Source organism: Phycodurus eques, chromosome 13, assembly GCF_024500275.1.
Source record: "Phycodurus eques isolate BA_2022a chromosome 13, UOR_Pequ_1.1, whole genome shotgun sequence".
NCBI lineage: Eukaryota > Metazoa > Chordata > Actinopteri > Syngnathiformes > Syngnathidae > Phycodurus > Phycodurus eques.
Window position 1 is genome coordinate 12085343 of NC_084537.1, and position 24745 is coordinate 12110087.

Below are 24745 nucleotides of genomic sequence, written 5' to 3' on the forward strand. Positions count from 1 at the left end.
AGTTACTATTAAGGCAGTCGTTCTACTAATGCGCCATAGTCCTATTATTGCTGAATTGCCTAACTGGTGAGCCATCTTAAGGCCCATGTACTAGTTTGTACTTTGTCATCACCAGTATGACACATTTTGCATACTAGTAACTGTTACTAATGAGGCAAAGCTGTGCACTAGTTGGTACGAGTGACAAAATTCAACTAGTTAAGCTTTAGCACTTGTCTAGCACTACACAGATGTCAACTAGTGCAGCTTTGTCTCACTGGTAACATGTACTTGTCCTACTAGCATGCTAAAGCTGCCCTACTAGTATACATAAATGTCATACAGTAGTGGAAAATGCCACTTTAAGACAATTGAATTGTCTCACTAGTGGGCAAAAAAGGTGTACTCGAACATGGACCTTAAATTGGATATCAAGGCCACCGAATATATGCTCAAATGGCTTTCCAAGCTTTCGCCTCTGGGAGCAGTACGGACCGAGTGCACCCCCTTGTGGACGAGCTAGTAACAACACATTTCAGAATACTGGGATGTTCCCAATCCCAAATTCACGCAACCCGATGTTCACACAATTAAACAGCCGCGATGAAGAATTGGATCATTTTATTTGTCAAAGAATTGAGAGATGTTAAACACTGAACAAAAACGCCCCAGTCAAAACTCCAAAAAACATTATCAACCAGTTGTAGCACTTTTATTGCCAGCTGTGTTGTGCACTTTCTTCTGCCACCTGTACTTGCACACCTCACCAAAAATTCTTTGTGTACAAAAAAAGAAAAGAAAAAAGAAATAAAAGAAGACAGGAAACAATGCATTTGCCAGCTTCATAATGATCACGGATTTTGGAGCTCTCTTGACAAACTATCCGGCTACGAGGACGGTGCCTCACACACGGAAGCAAATCCAGATTTACAATTTACCAAAGGCACGTTGGTAGGGAATAATGAGCGAGTGCACTAGCCAATTTGACATCTCGTAGGATGTTGAAGGATGCGTGTAAAGGGAACGCAAAATTAAGTATTCACACAAACATGATGTGACACTGGGCTCTCACTAGTCTCCATTTTGCTTGGCTTGACTATTGATGTGAACAAAATGATACTAAACTGAGCTCAAGATAGAATCTGTTTCTACATGTATTGATTTAAGTGTGGGGGCGACGACGACTGGAATGAGATCCATACAAGCCAATACAGTGGTGCCTTGAGATAGTTTAATCCGTTCAGTGACTCAAAACGCCCATCTCAAATCATCGTTTCCCATCGAAATGAATGGAAATGCCCTTAATCTGTTACAGCCTTCTCAAAACAACAAAATGTGGTGTATTTTAATGAGGAAAATTAGAACTCTGTAATATTGTACTTAAAAAAAACATGCAATAACAACAAATGAAGAATTAAACCGGTTTTGTCACACTGCTTCAATCGTCATTATCCCGCTCCTGCTGTGCACACCATGGCCACCTGGGGGCAGAATAATAGACTTACAGATATACTGTACATGGAGACAGATGTCGTCACAACTCCTTAGCAGTAACAGTCGTTTGCCGTTGAGTATTATATGTCCACGTTGCTCCGTATGTATTCAAATATTAGCTCCTTAAAGGGTTACAAAACAACCATGTAGACACTATTCATGAGCACTTCCATGGCATTTCCCTTTGTGTCAGCATTAAGCCAGCAGACATAAAGGTTACACTGTGGTTTTAAATACTCACGTAATGCTCTTCATTTTGTTTAGCAAGACCATAAACTTCCAACAGTGTCAATAAACAGCTTGAAGCCTTTTTTGAAGAACTGCTTATTAATTCTATCTGCGAAACTGCTGCTTGTTGCGAAGCGAGTTCACTGCCACTATACAGCGTTCCTATCTCAAGTTTGTGCTCACAACTCAAAGCAAAAAAAAAAAAATAATAATCAGAACGACTGCTCATATTTCGAAAAACTCAGTCAAGTCACCCGTATCTCAAGGCACCACTATACCTAAATTTGGAGCAGTAATGCGTACTGCAGCAAATAGTATTATGTGTAATTTAAGATTTACCTTCCAATTTATACTTTATGTATTTATAGTTTTTGAAACATTTAGGCACAATTTAAAACCTTGGAAGCAAATCTTCCAGAACGTTTATTTCTGAGTTGAAGACAGTGCACTAAGGCAAAGGGACTATGGAATGTTAAGCCCAAAATGAACTGATGGCCAATCAAGAAGACTGATGCATAAGAGGGGGGGGGAAAAAAAAAACAACTTAAAACTTAAAAGATGCGAATGAAAACACTGCTGCAACAAGGTACAGAAGAAAAAGCAGTATGTTTATGAACATCACAATGGAAGTCCTGTAAAATGTACTAGCCAAAATAAATAGATGTGTACATGACGAAATTTATAATTTACTCTTTTTATAATTCACATAAAGCTTCTCGTAACCGCCAGTATTTCAGACTAGGAGATATGTTCATATACTTGGAGATGAACACCGGTATGGCGGCCTGAACAGGACAGCTAAACACCAGCCCACCCTCCTATTGAGAACCACAGATCGCAGAAATCAAAAAGGTAAGAAAAAAAGAGAGCAGTATTAACCCTGTGAGCCTACAATACTGGTGACATTTCCTGCTAGCAGGGCTCATTCTGCCCTCTTTTCTTGTGAGCTAGTAGCAGCACTCTGCAACTTGGGGAGGCCTCCATCCTTCCTGTGGCTTTCAGCTTGAAAAATGAAAACAAAAGCAGCCCTTGGTATCACAAACTCAAATTTTTTTTTTAATTTCTCATCTTGTTTTGTACCAAAATCTCAAATCACAGAAAGAGGAGGAGGCACGGGAGGGATGAGGGAGTTTAGCAGGCCTGGCTTTTGCAAAACTAAATCCAAAATGATCTCGTTTGTATGGGGGAGACAGACCAAAAAAAAAAAAAAAATAAAAAAAAAAACAGGAGTTGAAAACGAGCCCTCAGTCGAGGCAAACGTACGGCAGGATATTCAGCTTGCTTTCATCCCCGTGAGGATCCAACGATATGCACTCTGTCCAGTCATACCAGGTGTCCTTAGTGTCCAAACACCCATTGACCCCGGGCCAGTGCTGGTTGTGTATCCTGTCCAGGTCCTCATCGCTGATGTCCCGACTCATGCCTGGTAGATCCGATGCCGCGCTGTCCGCCTGCAAAACGTGCATTTGACTCAACTCTTTCACTTCCTGTTCTTCCCTTTTCAGATACTGGGACATGAAAAAGTGTGCGCTCGGGGCCTGGACCCCAGACGAGGTGAGCACATTACTCTGAAGGTTCAAGTAGGACTGGATGATTTCGTTTCTGGACAGCTCCTTCCAGTTTGTCTGGTGAAAAGGATTAGGGTTGGTTCCCGGCACAGTGTCTGGTACAGCGACTTCAGTTCTCTGCTTGGGCTCGACGGGCTCAGGAGTGGGGGGTTCCTCGGACTGTGGTTCTTTGTGGATGAGGGGCTTAATTTGACGTGTGACGGGGTCAAACGTTAGCCTACGTTCTTTTAACCGTACTGGCTTAGTGGTGTCCTCTATTTTCTGGCCATCTAAGTTGACAGAGTAGTCTCTAGAGCGGTACTTCCTCCTCTTATACTCCGAGGCGGAAGTCAGCGAGCCGTCCGTGTCGTCCCACACGGTCGTGGTCACTTCGGACGCGGGCCTGTGGAGTTCTGAGTTGTGTTGCGGGCGAGGAGGGGGCGTGGGTGAGACAGAGGGGGATTCCAGTGTTGTGGATAAGTCTTGTGGAGGGCAATGAGAGGGGACCTCTGGTGAGGTGTCCCAGTGCATTGAGGACCTGTAGGAAGAGTGAGAGCTTTGAGCCGGGGGCGACGCAGGCTGGGGCAAAGGCGAATCCCTGGACGACGGGCTGGGGACAGACGTTAGCATTTGTGCATATGCCGCAGAGCGCTTGGTCGTGGAGTCTTGTTTTGTGCTCCTTGGACTGGTGGAAAGGCCACGGGGACTTCTGGCCTGATAATGCCCTCCTCCTCCTCCTACACCTCCGCCACCCCCATCATCCATTCTCGCCTGCTGCTGCATAACAGCAACCTTGATTAAAGATGAAGTGCTAGGGAGTTTGGCCACTCCGGGGGAGCTGGGCCGAGGCTTGACAGCATTTACGGGGATTCTATTGATTTTATCATTGTCAAGGTGCTCTATCCGAGATCGGTCGGGAGACGGGACGATGTCCTGGTCGAGCAGGGTGTCGGGGCTGCCGGCGATTCCATTGGTGGGCGGTGGTGAAACAGAGTTATCGTACGAAGTCAACTTTGAGATTTTTTCTGGTAAGTGCACTCCACTGTCTCTGTGCTCTCCCCGACGCTTGCGGCTGCTTGACTTTTCAGCCTTTGGCGAGTACGTGTTGTGAACGTCATTTCTGACTTTGACTTCAGCGACTCCCTTTGCCAATAAAGAGATGTCGGGCAGCGAGGCTTCCGTCCTGCATGGGTGAGAGCTGCCATTGGTGGAACTGGGAGCGCTCACTGTGACCACAGGCCCGGGTTCGATCAGCTTTTGCCAGTTTCGCAAGAGCTTCTTGGCCCGCTTGGCAAGGTCTTCATCCTTGGTCTTCTTCCGTACATCGTTGATCAGCTTTCCAAGTCGGGTTTCCTAATGCAAACATGTGAGCGTTAGGGAGAAATCAAATGCACAAATAAAGCTTTTCCACTAAAAGGCTTTGGTTGTCGCAGCAGTTGAAACGAGACAGGCTAACAAACAAAAACAGAACAATCTCCTGCATATTAGCAGTTCATTATTCACAAATTCACCTATTTGTGTTTTTTCCTGTTAAACCTATCCCACTGATAGTCTTTGAAAAACTAACTTTTTTCCCATTTTTTGTGCTCTTTCTGCTACGTCCTAACATGCCACAAAATGACTCCCAAGCCCTGTCTTAATAGAAATTGGTCTTAAGGAAGTATGTTCAAGGGATACATCTTGACTAAAATACAAGCTTTGTATGTCAGGGAGGAGCTTAAATTTAGCCTGGGTTATTGGCTAAAGTCTTGGCCACATCAGCATGCACAGTTTTTAATTTAAAAAAAAAAAACAAACTGTAATCAATTTATTTTAAAGGACATATTTTGCCAAACCAACTTTTTCCAGTATTTGGGATGTAATGTCTTTTTGGTGCCTCAGTAAACATGTTTAATATGAATTAAAATCATCCACGCATTCCTGAGTTCCAGACGTTTTTTATGGTGAGAGGCCTGAAATCAAGTAATTCGAATTTCTCTAGCGAAGATCTCCGCCTTCCCTTTCTGCTCCCAAGCCAGCGCTGTCAACAAACGTGTGCTCAAGTGGTTCTTCTACACAAAGGCAACCAATTAAAGGAAAGAGGCTGTCTTAGCCAAATATGGACAAAGTGGATACAACGCTAGGTCAAACAGAAGTAGCTCTCAGGTTTTTTTTTTTTTTTTTTAATGAAATTGACACTTTTGTACCAAGTCCATGTTAGAGGGTCGCTCATGGAGGTTTAAACAGCAAATATATAGAACCTTTAATGGGTAATAAACTGAAATATGATACTTTTTTGGGAATCATAGTTTGTGGTATATTTAAAGTAGGGCTGGGAAAACCAACCATAAGTCAACCACAAAAATTGGTCAATGCCAAAAATTTCTTCCATTTAAATAATAAAAGCATATTTGTGCCACCTGGAACCATGTTTGGCCACTGTCCATGTTTACCACACAGACATTTGTTGCACACGCACGCACTGAGTCTATGGAACATGGTTGAAAGAGAGGAGTACAGAGAGGGAAAAAGGTTGTCCAAGGTCTGAGGTTGCTTTAAACTATAAAAGGATGAAAATAAAGTGGTAGATAATTTCTGCAAAGGAGAGCTGGGGTAGCTTGGACAGAAAACATCCACACGGTGGAGGGGCGATTACTTGATTAGTCAACGGAATAATTGATAGGATAATCAAATCTAAAAAAAAGAAAATTGATAGTGACAGTCCTAATTCACAGTTTAACTATTAACGGTTCACTCATCGATGTGTATAGACATCAAGTACATTTTTTCCCGAATGGGATCCTTAGAGGAGGGTCTGCCGCAGCTTGTCTGTGGGCATCAAGTTCGTTAAGAACTGTACTTCTGAACTGATTCCTGCAGATAGCAGCAGCGCAGTGTTTTGGAATCAGCAAAGCTTTTGTGGAGAAAATGTTTAGGGGGTGAGTGGGCTTTTCCTGTCAATTATAAGGGAGAGAAATGGCAACATTTTGAAAGTCAGACATGTTCCCGTATCTCACATTCGAACAGAGCATGGATGTATAGTGTAAAGTGTAAACACAGTATGCGTCGCAGTAGTTAGTGCGTTGCGATTTTGAGAAAAGGGGAGGCAGTTCATAGAGTGAATGACAAAGACTAGGGCTGCGCGATTATGGCCCAAATAGTCACAAATATGTTGATCAATATTGTATGCACGATTGTATTACACGATTGTTAATCACAATTATTCCACGTTAGAGAAAAATATTTAATATTCAGTTCAAAATTATTCTGTAACTAACAAAGAGATAATAAAATATAAAGGCAAAACAAAAAAATGTTTTACTTCACTAAGGGCTAACTGAATAAATGTGCTATTACAAAGTACAATCACGAATTGCAACTTAATGGAAGCAAATACAGTTCATGCATACAACAATACCATTAAGCTGCAAGCACCAACTTTTCATTTGAAAATCCCCATCAATATAGTAAACTGTAAAGAACGGTACGTCGCCGTTGTTCTGCTTGACCATTGGTCGGCTGTGCACGGTCACAAAAAGCAAAGAAGAGTTGTGATTTCCCTCTCTATTTACTCCCGCCGTTTTTTTCGTTGCGGTCAGGCCAGCAGCAAATTTGAAGGCAGCTGCTACAACGATTGTTAATCGTGTCTTATCGTGACGCGTCACCTCTCGACCTACATGCTGAGAAGGCTAACTAAAAGCTTCATATATTATTACATTGGACATCAATGCCATTTTTGGCTGTTATTTTGAAGTTGGCACCAGCTTGCGGTGCCGGCCCTTAAATCAAGTCTTTACGATACGGTCGCCCCCTGGTGACTGGCTGACTATGTTGCAGGCACTGCTAAAAATTAAACGCTTTTCATATGCAGCACAGCCTCCATTTAAATGTAAAAAAAAAATCACCAATGATCAGGCTATTTAATCGTGGCAGTCAAAGTCACGATCACGATTAAATTTGATTAATTGTGCAGCCCTAACAAACGACATGTAAAAGAAGCCACTGACATTCAACCTGGGCCATGTGGTGAGTTAGCATTGCATTTCACAGTTGCATATCTGTAAATAAATTATTTTGCTATAAAAAGCCCTTTCGTAGCCTTGTTTTTGTTCGGCACAGTCACTGTTTTGCTTACTGGTTTCTTTTCACAAGTTTTTCACCGTGTGGTAAAACAAATCCATGTTCTACAGCTGATTAGTAAAGAACAGAAAAAGCTAGAAACACTCTTTTCTCGCGAAAGAAGAGTCTACTTTTTCTTTTGGTAGATTCAGTGCTTATATTGTTAAAGAAAACCAGTCAAAATGCTCTAAAACGGCTGACAATATGGTGAAAACTGCTTTGAAAATGTCTGACAGTGAATGAGCTAATATAGGCAATTATAAACATTTTCAGGACTATAATTAATGGCCACGATGTTGGCTATGATAAGAAGATGAATTTTTGAGAGCAGGCAGAAAGAAAATGGACAGCAAAGTGCAGCATCCAGAGCTAAGGCGCAGCAACAGGGTAAGCTAATGTTACCATACATGTTAATTTTGTCATTTCTAGTATGGTATCTTCAAATCTACAGTGAGTACAAGTGCGAAGCTACCAGTGGTTCAACGCAACCCTAATGGTACTGGCCCTGCTTGGAATTCTTGCTCACCGGCTTGAACCTTATGTAATTTTGCCAATAGAAAAGTGCTAATAGGTAGTAGAGCCATGCCAAGATGATTGGGTACTCTGCAGTGGAAAACGGGCAAAAGTCTATCTAGAAAAATTTTTGACATTTATCTCACCTCAAGTGCTTCTTTGGTGATAGGATACTTCTCAAGACAGGTAATCACCTCAAGTACAACCACCATATTGCATATCTGTAACAGAAAAAAACAAATAATTCGCCTTCAAACTGTTCAAAAATGAATTGTGAATTTAATACCATTATTTGCCATGATGGATTGATTAGATATTGGTGGAGAGAAATAGGTAATTGATAGATGATTGCAAAGTACTTAAAAATGTAATGTGAATTGCAAAATACAAAGGTAATGTGAATTACCACGACTAGGTCCATGGGTAATGGTGAATAGAATACCATTCAGATGACAAGATAGATAGATAGATAGATAGATAACCCAATGCAAACTAACTTAATTGTAATGGAAGGTGTGAGTAACAGGGCAGGTTAGCGACGAGGCATTAGCTTCAAAGTAAAGAGAGGGTCGTTGAAAGTACTTAGCAATGTGTCAACTCTCCTAAAGACTTAACCGTGGCAAACGTAACGGCAAACTTGCGTCACGAGAGCGTGTTAAAACTAGCCAGCACGTCGTTTATCAAAACGAAACTGGGAAATTCAATTTTTTTTAAGACGCCAAAGTCACCCAGGGTTAGTGAACATTTACCTGCGTTCACGTTAGCCGACCGTGCTAATGCTACAGAGAGGAGTCGGAAGGCTCGCTCGCTTAGCTTTCCCAAGCTATCGCTAGCCGCACCCGACACTTGTTTAACGGGACAAATGTGAGCGTTTAGCGGTCGGCAGCCAAAGTCTATCCCTTAGGAGATACGTGGATGGTGTTTCCGAAGAGTTTAAGTTAATCGACCGTGCGTTTGTTGGTGTTGTTCCGTTGTAAAGTTAAAAATGCTACTTCCCTGCTTTGGTGTTGGGGCTAGCAAGCTAGGAGGGGGGGACCAGCTACTGTTGCTAAATTAGCTTCCAAGCTGTCAACTCCACTATCCCCGGCGAACTTCTCCTCCCTTTTTTTTGACACATTCGCCATTGTCAGTGACAAACGCGAGTCACGCAGCTTTATGGCCACCAAATGGAAACACTTGACTCGGGCGCGTTAAGTTGGGAGTTTGCCGGACTTGCAGCCCCCACAGCCCCCGGATAGCCACTTTAGCTTTACTCACATTGCTCTGACTGTCGATGGCCTGCAGCAGCCGGTCCCTCATCTGCTGCGGGGTTGCCGAGACCGTTGTCATTGCCCGGAGGATGGAGGAAGGAATCCTCCAAAATGGAAACCGACAGACAATCGTGACTCAAACGCCGCCGCGGTGACTCGCCAGGCGTCCTCGCAGCATATTTCTCTGTCGCCTGGAAGGTAGACAAGTCAGTCTATTCCCCCTCCTGCTCACATGGAGCTTCCCCCCCCCCCCCTCCCACCACCCCAGTGGGATAATGTATGTGCTGTGTTGTGTGGAGCACAGAAGGATTGGTGCCTGCCTTGCTCGGCGCTGTGGCGACTGGCGAGACTCACTAGCAGCTGCTGGAGCTCTCAACGGCCTCGCGGTGCACGCTGGGATCGCTCGCTCTGACGTCCGCGCCGCCGACGCCGAGTAAACATCCACGCCGCGCGTGCACCTTCCCTACCCGGCCTGCCTCTTTTGTACACCCCGGTACCCGCTGCCTCTTTCCCGAGCCCCCATGCGGCTGAAGTACTCACACCCATGTAGAAATGAATTCAAAGGTGGCAAAAGTACTCACACTCTATGCTGCAGTAAAAGTCATGCAGAAAATTCAAATCTGGCAGAAGTAGGCTGCTCACATTCTCTACTTAAAGGTGGAGTTTGTAGTTGATAAAAAAGAAACATTTTCACATATGTTAAAACTAGGCAGCACGGTGGACGACTGGTTAGTACACCTGCCTCTGAGGACTAGAGTTCAAATCCGGCCTTTCCCGTGTGGACTTTGTATGTTCTTCGGGTACTCCGGGTTCCTCCCACATCCCAAAAACAATCAACATGCATGGTAGGTTAATTGAAAACTCCAAATTGTCCGAAGGTGTGTATGTGAGTGTGAATGGTTGTTTGTTTATATGTGCCCTGCGATTGGCTGGCGACCAGTTCAGGGTGTACACCGACAGTCACATGGGATAGGCCCCAGCACCCCTGCAACCGAGTGAGGACAAGCGGTATGGAAATTGGATGGATACGTTAAAACTGTCTGACCTGACTGTAGAATATTATTAAAATGATCTTTTGAAAAATCATCCATTTCTGGTCCAACCTTTGCAGCTGTAACAGCTTCAGCTCTTCTGGGAAGGCTGTCCACAAGGTTTAGGAGTGTGGTCATGGGAATTTTTTTTACCATTCTTTCAGAAGCGCATTTGTGAGGTCACACACTGATGTTAGACGAGAAGGCCGTAGCTCTCAGTCTCCGCTCTAATCAATCCCAAAGGTGTTCTATCGGGTTGAGGTCAGGACTCTGTGCAGGCCAGTTAAGTTCATCCACACCAAACTCTCACATCCATGTCTTTATGGACCTTGCTTTGTACACTGGTGCACAGCCGTGTTAGAAATGGAAGAAATGTTCCCACAAAGTTGGGAGCATGGAATTGTCCATAATATTGGCTCCCCAGTTCCAGTGAAAGGAACTCTGAAAAATTCAGCATACTAAGAGCTTTTGGACAATTCATTGCTCCCAACTTTGTGGGAACAGTTTGGGAATAGCCCCCTTCCTGTTCCAACATGACTGTGCACCAGTGCACAAAGCAAGGTCCATAGGACATGGATGAGAGAGTTTTATTTGGATGAACATGATGGGCCTGCACAGAGTCCTGCCCTCAACCTGATAGAACACATTTGGGATGAATTAGCCAGGCCTTCTCATCCAACAAAACTGTGTGTCCTCACAAATGTGCATCGAGAAGATCATGATCAGAAATTCCCTCTCCACACTCCTGAACCTTGTGGAAAGCCTTTTCAGATGAGTTAAATTTGTAAAAGGTGGACCAATGTCATATTAAAGCCTATTGATTAAGAAGGGGATGTCAGTTCCAATCATGTGAGTCAAGGCAGGTGAGCGAATAATATTGGCAATATAGTGTAAATATAGGGGTAGCCCGATGGCCTGGGGCCAGTAACCTGGAGTGTCTGCTCACCACCTAACTATAGACGCTGGCCCAACTGCGTCAGTACAAATTTCTAAGTCACCGAAAATTTTAGCCACCGAAAATGGTCCAAATCTGCATTCTTGGTTTTGATCGAAAGACTTTTATCACCAACACAACGTGCCCAAGACAGGATGTTTTGATGACGCAAAAAACAAGACCGGTGTTCTGTCAAAACAAGCTTCTTGTCGAACCACACGGTCCAGTCCTTCTACACATCCGCAAGCTGAGCTATCAAGTTAGACTTTTTGTGAAAAAGAGTTAAGGCATTGGGGGAGTGAGAATCACATACTCGTCCAGCACTTCAGGACAGACACAGAATTATTAATGTTTCTGCTCGACAGGTGAGTTTATTTCATCCATCCATCCATTTTCCAAGCCGCTTATCCTCACAAGGGTCGCGGGCGTGCTGGAGCCTATCCCAGCTGTCATCGGGCAGGAGGCGGGGTACACCCTGAACTGGTTGCCAGTCAATCGCAGGGCACATATGAACAAACAACCATTCGCAGTCACATTCACACCTACGGGCAATGTAGAGTCTTCAATTAAACTACCATGCATGTTTTTGGGATGTGGGAGGGATGAAGGAAACCGGAGTGCCCGGAGAAAACCCACGCAGGCACGGGGAGAACATGCCAACTCCACACAGGCGGGGCCGGGGATTGAACCCCGGTCCTCAGAACTGTGAGGCAGACACTCTAACCAGTCGACCACCATGTCGCGTGAGTTTATTTATTTATTTATTTTTTAATTATTATTTTTTTAACCTGTCCTGTTCAACTGCATGGACGACTGGTTTATGAATGTGCGTGTCCACATCAGTGAAAAGCGTGGTTTCGGTCAGAGACGCGAAGGGCATCTGATTAGGATGCCTCCTGCCTCCAGCTGGCCTGGGAACGCCTCGGGATCCCCCGAGAAGAGCTGGACGAAGTGGCTGAGGAGAGGGGAAGTCCCTGCAAAAGCTGCTGCCACCTGCGAACTGAAGAGAATGTATGAATGGTACTCATATTGAGCTTGTCAATATGTTCAAATATCTCAGAATCTGGCTGGATAACAATCTAGAATTTCAATATGTCAAGGCCTTAGTAAAAAAAAAAAAAAAAAAAAATGAAGTTCACCATTGTTTTCTTTTGTAGGATAAAATCAAGCTTTGCTGCTTATTCCCACGCAACCATTTTTTTTTTATGGGCCTCCTTCTATCACAATTAGATTATGGTCACACTGTTTATAAATGTGTGTTAGTACTAGTTAAACTCAAGTCACTCTACCATGCAGCTCTAAGATTTATTACAAACTCAGCATATAGAACACACCACTGTACCCTTTACTCATTCGTTGGTTGGTCCTCGCTTGCTACACACAGGCTGCAACACTGCTATACTTTTACATATAAGTCTATTCTTGACAAGCTTCCATGTCTTATCTGCACCAAGTTTGTGATGATTTAAAATTCCACGAATCACAGATCTAGGAACTGAGTAAATTTTATATTAAAGTGCTGTCAGTGCGAACAGAGGCCAGTAAGAGAAGCCTATTTTACCTTGGCCCACGGTCCTGGAATGACCTTCAGTCGACTCAAACTTGCCGAGTTGGTTTCTATTTATAGTTTTCAACTAATTGTTGCAGAATTTTTTTTTGATACCAGTTGATCCTGCTCTTATATGTAACACTTTGCAAATTGACTTTGAAGATCTTACTCACTGTGTTGTATTGTGCTTGCTTGCATTATGTACATTTCATCAGTATTTACTGCTCTGTGTGAAGTGTAATACAAATAAAAACAAATAAAAACTGTGTAAAGTGTAAAACAAATAAAAACAGAATACAATGATTTGCAAATCACTTTCAACCAATATTCAGTTGAAAACACGACAAAGATATTTAATGTTCAAACTGATGAACGTTAGTTTTTGTTGTTGTTTTTTTGGTTGCAAATATTCTCTCATTTTGAATTTGATGGCTGCAACTTGTTCCAAAAAAGCCGGGACCGGGGCAACAAAATACTGGGAAAGATGAGGAATGCTTAAAAGACACCCGTTTGGAACAATCCCCAGGCGAACAGGATAATTGAAAACAGGTGAGTACAGTCGGGTATAAAAAGAGCATCCCGAAAGGCTCAGTTGTTCACAAGCAACGATGGGGTGAGTTTCAAAACTTTGTGAACAACTGCCTGAGCAAAAAGTCCAACAGTTTAAGAACAATGTTAGTCAATGTACAATTGCAAGGCATTTAGGGATTTCATCATCTACAGTCTATATTGTCATCAAAAGATTCAGAGAATCTGGAAAAACCAAAATTGAATGCCTCTGACTCAGGGGGCACTGCATTAAAAATCGGTATTATTGTGTAAAGGATATTGCTATGTGTGCTCAGGAAACAATCGGAAAAGTTTAAAAAGATAAATCTTAGCTGACAATTCTTCACACAACAAGTAAATTGCTGCACATTTCAGCAAGAATGGACAGAGGAATTTGCCTTTGTGGAGAGTGCATGTTCCCCCCTTATCGTTCCCCTGTCGGGAGCCCCCTGTCCGCCATTCTAATTTACATAATTAATGCCACCACACTTCAGTTGTACAGCCGGGTTCACGACCCTGGTCCTGCATGCTTCTTCTCCTGTCCTTGTCCTGTTCTATCTTGTCCTGTCCTTCCCTCACAGGGTGTAGCACTACAGCCCCATGCAACACTCATATTTAACGTTTCATTGTTGTAGATAATGTAATGATTTACTTCACTCATCCCGTTTACAATTAGTGCTTTGTCTTTTATCTTTGTTTCTTTCTCCCTTCGAGAAACTTTGTGCTGTTCGACTGATCAAGTCGGATTCTCAATAAACCTCAATTATAATACCACAGCGGAAGCTTAAAAACTCCACTGTGACACAGTCAAACTGTTTCGGCATAAAAGGGATACAGATTTTCCATTCTCCTTGTCCTAACAGCCGAACAGGACAAAAAAAAAAAAAAAAAAGAAAAGAGAGTGCAGGTTCTGCTGTGTGTCTATAATGCAATGATAAAATGTAATCGATGAAACGGTTAAATATAAAGCAGCACTTTGACACACACCATGCTACATATGCATGGAAATATCCGGCAGGGCACAGCAGGAAGAAGGCATGCCAAGCGCTACTGTGCAGAGTACAAGCTAGTCGGCAGCAACTTTGGGTATGGACCCGACAAGATGACTGGAATTCGGCTAGCTTTGCTGGTTCCTTAGGAATAGTGAGGAACGGAAAGCCATTCGCAGACGGTGAATACGCCAAAGCATTCGTGCTTGAGGTGGCCGATGAACTTTTTGACCACTTTTCAGTTAAAGATAAGTCAATTAAACGGATAAAATATATGACTTTGTCAGCAAGAACTGTTGATCGTATGATCGTACGATCATGATGGCAAATCAAGTGGAGGAAACAAGTGAAGGACATAAATATCCTATTTGGGAGACAGAACTGTATCTGAGCCTGAGTCTGCTTGTTCCACAGGGTTCAATTTTAGGGCTGCTGCTTTTCTATTTGTATTTGCTGTCTCTGAGTTCCATCTTCAAAAGTACAGGACTTAATTCCATTTCTATGCTAACGATAGATTTATGTCCCCTTGAATAAGGAAGATTTTTTTTTTCCTTTAAAAGTGCTTTTATTACAGCTTGAAGACAAAGCCTGGATGGCCTTGAACCTCTTGACTTTAAACAAAAAGAAAACCCAAGTGTTGGTGTTTGGTCCCAGTGACCCTTATGAATCTCTCCTGTTGACTTGGGCAATTTGGCACACTTGTGAAGCCAACAGTTTTAAATTTGGGTTTTAAATTGGGCAGTGACTTTAAATTGGATCGGAAATTTGGTGCAATAGTTAAGTCATAATTATGTAACCTCAGGTGGCTGGCAAAGGGTGAAGCCTTTTCTCACACAGCAGCACTTTGAAACAGTAATCTATGCCTTCATCACATTTCGGCCGAATGACTGTAATGCACTTTGGAGTCAAAATGCTGCACCTCGCCTCTTAACTGGAACACATAAGAGGGAGCACATCAATCCTATTCTGGTCTCCCTCAGCTAGCTGACTGTGAACTTTTGACTTTTATTCCTTGTATCAAAAATAAATACTCAACTGCTTGAAAATGTTACTTCAGGACAGTAACGAAATATTTTTTACCTTGCACCACTGGAAATGACTGCATACATGGACCAGCTGCCACATTATGACTACTTTTGATTTTGAATGACACTGCTGCACAGGAATTTAACATTATCGTTACTGTACTGATGGCACGTTGGACGACAGTTCTGAGGACTTGGGTTCAATCCCCGGCCCCGCCTGTGTGGAGTTGGCATGTTCTCCCCGTGCCTGCGTAGGTTTTCTCCGGGCACTCCGGTTTCCTTCATCCCTCCCACATCCCAAAAACATGCATGGTAGGTTAATTGAAGACTCTACATTGCCCGTAGGTGTGAATGTGAGTGCGTATGGTTGTTTGTTTGTGTGCTCTGCGATTGGCTGGCAACCAGTTCAGGGTGTACCCCGCCTCCTGCCCGATGATAGCTGGGATAGGCTCCAGCACGCCCGCGACCCCAGTGAGGAGAAACGGCTCAGAAAATGGATGGATGGATGGATGTTGCTGTACTTTGCAGTCATGAAAAATCTAAAGATATACTTTGTTATTAAGTATTATTATTTTTGGGCTATAGTACTAGAGTAACTGACTCCAACCACTGGAGACAAATTCAATTATCTACTGGTCCTAAATTGCTGAGTGTATTATTGTGATTAATATAAATGGATTTTTGACAGCTGTATTCCTGCAGAGGGCGCCAAGACAAGTGTGGCTTCTACTATCGACACTCCACATTACGAGCTAACTTTGGTTAAGACGTCTACGATTGTCTTATCTCCATTTTATAGTTAGGCGTGAAAACCGAATTTTGCATGTTTAGTAGCTGCACTCATTTGCTTTATGACTCGCTACTTTCAAGTTTATATGATGACAGTCTCAGGTCGTACGTACATTTCTTTGTTTGTGTCCGGTGTCGCCAGCACACACACTCTTTGATGGATTTCTTTGTTGCGGGGGGGTCAACCAATTTTTGTTTTTGTAAGACATTTAGAATTAATATTTTTAATAAGAGACAATTTTGCATACTTGTGTACAGTATGTACGACAAAAGAAATTTAAATGTGGATTCTATGATCTGTCTATCCATCCATCCATCTCTTGCCCCCATTTAAAAAAAAAAAAAAGGTCTACAACAGTTCATCTTCATAGACGTTTTCCTCGTAAATTCCATGTACAAATAATAATACAAAGATACAAAGACATTAGCCGTCAGAAACTAAATACATATACAAATACATCAGGTACATTTAAAAACAAGCAACAGCCAACTTATGATGCATTTGGTCCAATTTGACGGGTCATTTATATAAGAAAACAAAAAGAACAAAAATTGCCATTTTTAAGGGTGAAGTTTGCAGTGAGCTCGTAACAACACAGTGCAGCCCTTCTCGGCAGAAAAACACGTGAAACTTGAGGAATTGTTTACTCTTAACAAAAAATATATATTATGTCATAATTTAGCTGCCATTGGATGAGGTTTGGACCAGCACGGCTGTCCTCAAAATGCACAAAAAAGACTCAGATGAGTGACATCTATGTTGATGGTTCGGAAATTGTTTTTGTACTTTTCACGTTGCATATCAAAGTGCATTTAAATGTGAGGTGATCTGTACAGGCAGTGGGCTGGTAAGCAAAATAATGCAATTAACATAATGTGAGAGTTATCAAGTATTAGACAGAACAAATCATATATTTATTTTTTTCTCCCCCCCTAATAGGGAAAAAGCCTGATGGCAAAAAAAAGTACTCACACACACCATAATGGTAGAAGAGGGTTTGAAATTATTTATCTTGGTCAAATTTATATATATATATATATATATATATATATTATATATAAAACTGGCATTTGAACAGGGGTGTGTAGACTTTTTATATCCACTGTCGCTTAACAAGGATGAAAAATAGGGTGCAGTCCGAGCTCAAAGAAAATGGCCCAACAACGATGTCTGTCTCACCATAAATAATGATAATTCCATATTGCAGCATGTTACATCATAGTGCATTTTCTTACTGTGCCATCATATTACATAAAGCACAAAGCAATATACAAAGCAAGTACCATGACAATATAAAAGTAGTAAGCACATATGGTACCGTATTTCGCAGTGTAACACTACGAAAAAAAACAGTTAACAGATAACTGATGGTTTTTTTTTTCTTCCAACTTATCGGGATAACATGATTCGATAGACAAATGACAGTTTAAACCAACAGGTAGGATATAAAAATCAAGCCATAAAAGGGAATCAGACTCAAGTCAGTCATGCAATCACAAAATTATTACAATCAATAAAACAAGCAAAGTAATGCAAAAACTTAATTTTAAAACATGATATATCCAAGGGCCCTCACATATGTGAGTACATCACATTTTTCATTTTCATTAAATAACATGAAAAAAATGGTTAAATAGACAGAAGTGCAGTCCGAGCTCAAAGAAAATGGCCCAACAAAGATGTCTGTCTCACCATAAATAATGATAATGACATATTGCAGCATGCATGTAACTTTAATGGGCATCTTTAATGTTGTTTCCCCCCCCTAAAATTACTAACAGCTTGAAAGTCATAAAATGAGATTTACTGAGAATTTGAAAGTCGTAAAATGAGATTTACTGAGAATTTTATTTTTTTTCTATTTTAATAATACAATTTTAGGAACATTTTGTAATATGTATTTTATACCTCAAAATGAATAACCGTGGAAACCAGCTGTATTATAAAAAAATCCCCAAATGAAAGGTGTATTTGTATCTGTGTGTATTTGCTGATCATGGGAAAATATCTCAAAATGTGTATTTGAGTTATAGAACAATTATTTTAATTTGCTAATAAGAATGTTATGTTTGATGAGTCCAGTCCACACAAGAGTTAAAGAGGTGTGGTATGAAAACTGTCTCTTTAAAGTAGTGTAGTGTAGTTGTAGTGTAGAAGTTTTAAGTAAACACACTGACTAATTGAAATGTGAACCCAGACACCAGAGGGGCGAACTAAGAATAAATTAGACAGATAGACACCATAAATACTATAAAAACAATGAAAGTAATCAGTATTACTATAGTGTATAGAAAACAAAGATCCTTTCAAACAATATCCCAAATCTGCTCATGGAGACCAAACAATAGAATCGACTGTAAATACAAAAGGTTATCGCATAAATACTCAAGGTCAAACATTTTTCCATAGACCTCAATACATTCTGATTGCATCAACAATGCTGTTCTAGAATACAGGCTGTTTAAATGTCTGGGGAAAAATATATATATTTCTACTACACTGATGTCATCTTTGGGAGCAATCAAGAGACTTCAATTTGTCTCTGCGAAGTTTTTTTTTTTTTTTTTTAAATATCAAAATACATACTGTATAAACATGGCAGCATTTCTGTGCACCGTATAAGAATTGTGTACATACTTAAGCTTCCTCTAAGCAAGGATCTAAAAGGTTAAAATCAGTTTTACTGACTGCAGTTCAAAATCAATTCTGTGTTTTGCATAGGTCAACTTCATCAATCTACTCACATTATGTACATGGAGGATCAAATGTACATACTATGTAAACACCTACGCCACAACAAAAAACCCATTTAGTATACTGTACTTGAAGGTAAAATACAAAACAATGTTTGTGACAAGTAACAAAAAAACATCAATACATCTCAAAAATACAGTGACAGTAACTCCGCTGTAACAGAAAATATTACTCAAGATGATGGAAATATGTCATTTCCATTTTAGCAATCTTTCTGTGAAAATTGAAACGTGGGAGCACTTAAGGCATAACAAGGATGCACAGTGATTAGAGTTCATGCAGAACAGATGATTGTCAAGGTGAGTCAAATCAAACTCCAGCATCTCCTGTGTGGGATTAAAACATTGCAAACTCAGTAAAGGGAAGTCTGAAGCTGCTCTCAGTGGGTCTCACAGTGGCACAGCATGGGTTTCCAGAACCTAGGACCAGTCAAGTATTTGCGGCCCCGTTAACCTGCTCCCTGGGTCCTACCAATTCAGTGTAGCAGTGTTTATCTGGACGTTCACAGCACTTATTGTATGTAAAACGTTCATACAATGTTGTGCTACAATAGACCCGCATTAACATCCTGCGATAGACAATCATCAAATCAACAAAGTAGCGACCATATGCAGTGTGTGTGTGTGTGTATATATATATATATATATATATATATATATACATATATATATATGTGTATATATTTACACACACACACAGCGGCTGAAATAAGTAACGCATCACCATTTTTCTCACTAAATAGATTTCCAAAGATGCTATTGACATGAAAATTTCACCAGTTGTTGGGAACAACCCAAGTAATCCAGACGTACAAAGAAAGTACCGGTAAAACAAATAAGCTAAATTAAGTTGTGCTTAATAAATGTGAAATGACACAGGGAAAAAGTATTGAGCATGCCAACTGTTTGCAATGACAGGTTCAAAAGCCTCCTGTATGGAGAAACTAGGCGCATGCATTGCTCTGGTGTGATTTTGGCCCATTCCTCCACACAAGCAGTCTTCAAATCTTGAAGGTTCTGGTAGATTTTCCCATTCATCCTTCCTTCAATAATGGAAAGTTTACAGTACCATTTGCTGAAAAGCAGCCCCACAGCATCATGTCCCCTCCTCCGAACTTCACTGTTGGTATGATGTTTTTAGGGTGATGTGCAGTGCCATTTCCCCTCCAAACGTGGTGTGCATTGTGGCATCCAAACAGTTCAATTTTGCTCTCATCCGACCACACTTTATTCTCCCAGTATTTAACGGTCTTACCCAAATATTGTTCAGCAAACTTTAAACAAGCTTTGGCATGCTTTTTTTTTCAGCAATGGGGTCTTGCATGGTGACCGTGCATACAGCCCATGGCGGCGGAGTGCATTACTCACTGTTTTCCTTGTGACAACAGTATCTGCTAATTCCAGGTCTTTTTGAAGCTCTCCACAGGTGGTCCTTGGCTCTCGAACAACTCATCTGATTATTCTTTGCACCTGATCGAGGCAAATTTATGGTGGTATGATTGGCTTTCCACTTATGTATTAAGGCCCCAACCGTGCTCACTGAAACATTCAGAAGCTGTAGATATGCTCCTGTAACCAATGCTATCGTTATGTTTTGCAACAATTAGTTTGCGATGGTCTTGAGAGAGCTCTTTGCTCTTACCCATCATGTGATGTGTCTTGACTCACACCTTGGCAATGACACCTTTTTGTAGGCCATCAATTACAACTGAACCAGCTAATATTCATTTGCACTGACAAGGGGCAGGATTGCTGTTGGATTATTTATAGATTTTAGGTGTTGTCTTGGCTTTCCGTGCCTTTTTGCACCTCCCTTTCTTCATGTGTTCAATACTTTTTTCCTTTTACCCATGTGTCATTTCACATTATTACACACAACTTAATTTCTGAGCTTATTTGTTTTACTTTGTATGTATGGATTACTTGGGTTGTTCCCAACATCTGGTGAAATTTCCATGTCAATAGCACCTTTGTAAATATATTTAAGGACAAAAAACAAATAAAAACTGAATACAATGATTTCAACCTATATTCAATAAAATACACTACAAAGACCGGATTTTCTTTTCAAATATTCACTCATTTTGAATTTGATGCCCGCAACACATTCCCAAAAAGCTGGGACAGGCATGTTTACTCCTGTTTTACATCACCTTTCCTTTTAACAACACTCAATAAGCATTTTGGGAACTGAGGACATAATTGTTGAAACTTTGTAAGTGAAATTCTTTCCCATTCTTGCTTGATGTACAACTTCAGTTGCTTAACAGTCTGGGGTCTCCGTTGTCATATTTTGTGCTTCATAATGGACTGCTGGCAGGCCAGTCTTATACTTGCACCTTTTTACTACGAAGCCACGATGTTGTAACACGTGTAGAATGTGGCTTAGCATTGTCTTGCTGAAATAAGCAGGGATGTCCCTGAAAAAGACATTGCTTGGATGGCAGCATATGTTGCTCCAAAACCTGTATGTACCTTTCAGCATTAATGGTGCCTTCACAGAAGTGCAAGTTACCCATGCCATGGGCTCTAACACACCCTCACACCATCACAGATGCTCGCTTTTGAACTTTGCCCTGATAACAATCCGGATGGTCCTTTTCCTCTTTGGCCCAGAGGACACGACGTCCATGATTTCAAAAAAATATTTAAAATGCGGATTCGTCAGACCCCAGCACACTTTTCAACCTTGCGCTAGTCCATCTCAGATGAGCTAGGGCCCAGAGAAGCCGGTGGAATTTCTGGGTGTTGCTGACATATGGCTTTCATTTTACATGGTCGCGTTTTAGTTTTCATTTGTAGATGTAGCGACGAACTGTGTTAACTGACTATGTTCCTGTGCCCATGTGGCAATATCCTTTACACAATAATGTCAGTTTTTAATGCATGGCCGCCTCAGGGATCGAAGGTCACGGGCATTAAATTTTGGTTTTTGGCCTTGCCGCTTACTGTGGAGAGATTTCTCCAGATTCTTTCAATCTTTAGATTATATTATCGAATTTAGATGATGAAATCCATAAATTCCTTGCAATTGTACATTGAGAAACGTTCTTAAACTGTTAGATTATTTGCTCACGTAGATGTTCATAAAGTGGTGAAACTCACCCCATCCTTGCTTGTGAACAATGGGATCACTGAAAATAAATAGTTAATTTGAGGTAATGTTTTAATTTTTAATGTAGGTATACACCCTATAAGTGAGATAAGTAGACTGTCCCAACGTTTTAAGTCGTCACAATGTTTTTCCAGTACAGGTACGTTTTTCCTTTAGTACTAGTGTTCTGCTGTATCGCTGTTGCCAGTGGTTCGATAAATAGTGCGAATAGTAGGGGCGAGAGTGGTCATCCTTGTCTAGTTCCTCTTTGTAAAGTGAAACTTTGTGATGTGACTCCATTTGTGGTGACAGTTGCATTGGGTAAGTTATATAACGTCGCGATCCAGTGAACATACGAGTCACAGAAGCCCAATTTGTGAAGTAGTGCGAAAAGAAAAGACCAGTTAACTTTGTCAAACGCTTATTCTGCATCTAGTAACAAGATGATTGCTTTTAGATTATTACACTGAGACATACTTATTAGGTATCTCAGTCGACTGAAATTGTTGGTGGACCTCTGACCTTTAGTGAAACCGGTTTGGTCACCAGGTATTATCGACGGGAGAATTTCTTTTTAATCTGTTGGCTAAAGCCTTAGAAATTATTTTGATGTCCATAATAATTGGTGACAGTGGTCAGTAATTCGCTGGGTGGTGGGGTCTTTCCCTGGTTTCAGTAGTAGTTTTATTGCGGGTGTGTTCATATGGCTTCTAGTTAGGCCTTTATCTTTCTCATCTTTCTATCTTTTATCTATATTTCCTTTTATCACGGTGACGCTCCTTTTATACCCAATCATGACACTCACCTGTTTCCAGTTAACCTGTTCATCTGTGGAACATTCCAAACGAGTGTTTTCTTTAGCATTCCTCAACTTTCCCCGGTCTTTTGTAGCCTCTGTCCCAGTTTTTGGAATGTATTGCAGGCATCAAATTCAAAATGAGAGTATATTTGCCCAAAAAAAAATAATGTTCATCAGTTTGAATATTAAATATCTTGTCTTTGTAGTGTATTCAATTGAATATAGGATGAAATCATTGCATTCTGTTTATATTTACGTTAATCACAAAGTCCCAAATTCAATGGAATTGGGGCTTATTTATTTATATATTTTTCCAATTTTTTTTGTTATGTTAGATAAATAATGGTGGCTGGCAACCAGTCCACGGTGCACCCTGCCCATCACCCAAAGTCAGCTGGGACAGGTTCCAGCTCACCCCCAACCCTAATGAGAATAAGCACTCTGGAAAATGGATGAATGGAGGTTTTGAGCCTGTGGGTGTCGGCCATTTCACAGCCCCACACTACGCCACTGCTTTTGCTTTACAATGCTTCGTCAGTTTGCCCAGACCACACGATTCCTTCAAACCATATAACCTTTTACCAAATAATCACAACTCATTTACTTGTCATTATCAGAACCGCAAACAGAGTTTGTACCTTGATGCTTTTAGGATGTTGCCACTTTTCCAGTCCAGAAGAAGGGAAGCTGGCCGTTCTCTTTAAAAAGCTTTTTATGGGAGTAAATCGGGCAAATTGGTGAATAAGCCAAAACGAAGCCAAGACCAGTGCACTCTGCAATCAGAGGCGATCCAGTCGAAAGGCATCCTCTGTGGTTGGGTCAGCGAGCACCATGTCTGGGTCATTGAGCATGTGCAGGCCATCAAGTGTCAGTAGGTCGATATTTAGGTCGTCCAGTGGGAAGTGGGCATCAACATCGAAGCTGATATCTGTTGACAGGGGGTCAGCTTGGTCCTTCGGCAGGCTGGGAGGAGACTCTCCACTCACTGCATAGGAGCCAAACACAAAATGTGAGGAAGGTAAATGGCCTCATTTGTCTCTTTGGCATTGAGATCCCACAACTAGCTTTTTACCAGAGGGGGAGGACTTGGGTCACATGACTCTTGTTTAGATAAACTTTATGAAATACCCAACCTGACTTTGACTTAGTATTTGTAAGACTTAATTGACTTCAACTTTGAACTACCAAGCTACCAGATTTAGCTTAATGCTAACAAATAATGCAAAAAGTCATAGACGGCTGACAAATAACACTGGTGATGTGGTTTTATAACCCTTTAAGCAATGGCTATTTGAACTCAAACGGTGGAGCAACATGTAAAAAGATAATATAACAATACTCACCAGCATATATTCTTTACCCTTTGCAAATATTTTTATAATATAACTCCAGCTCACTGAGGAGTTGTAACCGTCTCTCTGTACATCCTTATGTCTGTATTTCACTGCCCCTTGGTGGCCAAGGCGCACACATTGATCCATCCATTTTTTTACCACTTATCCTCACTAGGGTCACGGGCTGCTGGAGCCTATCCCAGCTATCTTAAAACAGATTAATGGCACTTCCATTAATTTCAGTGGGGAAAGATGATTTGCGATACGAGTGTTTTGAATTACAAATGTGGTCACTAAACAAGCTTGTACCTCAAGGCACCACTGCCTGGCAAGAAGTGTTTCTCAACCACAAATTGACTGTAAACATGACTTGCGTAGGCACGGTGGCCGACTGGTTAGAGCGTCTGCCTCACAGTTCTGAGGAGTGGGGTTCAATCCCCGGCCCCGCCTGTGTGGAGTTTGCATGTTCTCCCCGTGCCTGCGTGGGTTTTCTCCGGGCACTCCGGTTTCCTCCCACATCCCAAAAACATGCATGGTAGGTTAATTGACAACTTTAAATTGCCCGTAGGTGTGAATGTGAGTGCGAATGGTTGTTTGTTTGTATGTGCCCTGCGATTGGCTGGCAACCAGTTCAGGGTGTACCCCGCCTCCTGGCCGATGATAGCTGAGATAGGCTCCAGCACGCCCGCGACCCTAGTGAGGAGAAGCGGCTCAGAAAATGGGTGGATGACTTGTGTACAAACTTGGGTTACGTCACCGCTGTATAAACTACCTGCACTACCTCCAAAG

General features: G+C 41.6%; 2 protein-coding genes across 9 annotated transcripts in view; both read right to left on the bottom strand.

Annotated features, from left to right (window-relative positions):
* Window positions 1-585: 585 nt before the first annotated feature.
* crsp7 (cofactor required for Sp1 transcriptional activation, subunit 7) lies at window positions 586-10011 on the bottom strand. Of its 2 annotated transcripts, XM_061693927.1 has the most exons (4): window positions 9464-10011; window positions 9117-9300; window positions 8006-8080; window positions 586-4601 (listed from the first exon to the last, which is right to left on the bottom strand). In XM_061693927.1, the coding sequence occupies exons 2-4, from the start codon at window positions 9186-9188 to the stop codon at window positions 2946-2948; spliced, it is 1803 nt and encodes a 600-aa protein (XP_061549911.1). In that variant the 5' UTR covers window positions 9189-9300; window positions 9464-10011; the 3' UTR covers window positions 586-2945. The 2 variants fall into 2 exon arrangements, with proteins under 2 accessions (XP_061549911.1, XP_061549910.1); XM_061693926.1 differs by having other exon boundaries at window positions 9117-10011.
* A 1649-nt stretch (window positions 10012-11660) lies between these two features.
* The window catches only part of LOC133411603 (CREB-regulated transcription coactivator 1-like), a 33683-nt gene continuing 20598 nt past the window's right edge, over window positions 11661-24745 (bottom strand). For 5 of the 7 annotated variants that reach the window (XM_061694166.1, XM_061694163.1, XM_061694165.1 and 2 more), the window contains one exon: window positions 16968-23607. In XM_061694166.1, coding sequence (XP_061550150.1) covers window positions 23402-23607 — 206 coding nt within the window. In that variant the 3' untranslated portion in view covers window positions 16968-23401. Of the gene's footprint in view, window positions 12075-16967; window positions 23608-24745 lie in introns of those variants that run through there. The other 2 variants (XR_009769679.1, XR_009769678.1) reach the window with 2 other exon arrangements.

Bases quoted from the DNA above. Each gene is read 5' to 3' on its own strand.
- crsp7 (XM_061693927.1), bottom strand. From the start codon at position 9,188: ATGACAACGGTCTCGGCAACCCCGCAGCAGATGAGGGACCGGCTGCTG. The intron at 8,081-9,116 runs GTGAGTAAAGCT...TTTCTGTTACAG, and splicing joins CCATCGACAGTCAGAGCAAT to ATATGCAATATGGTGGTTGT. The intron at 4,602-8,005 runs GTGAGATAAATG...TGTTTGCATTAG, and splicing joins TCACCAAAGAAGCACTTGAG to GAAACCCGACTTGGAAAGCT.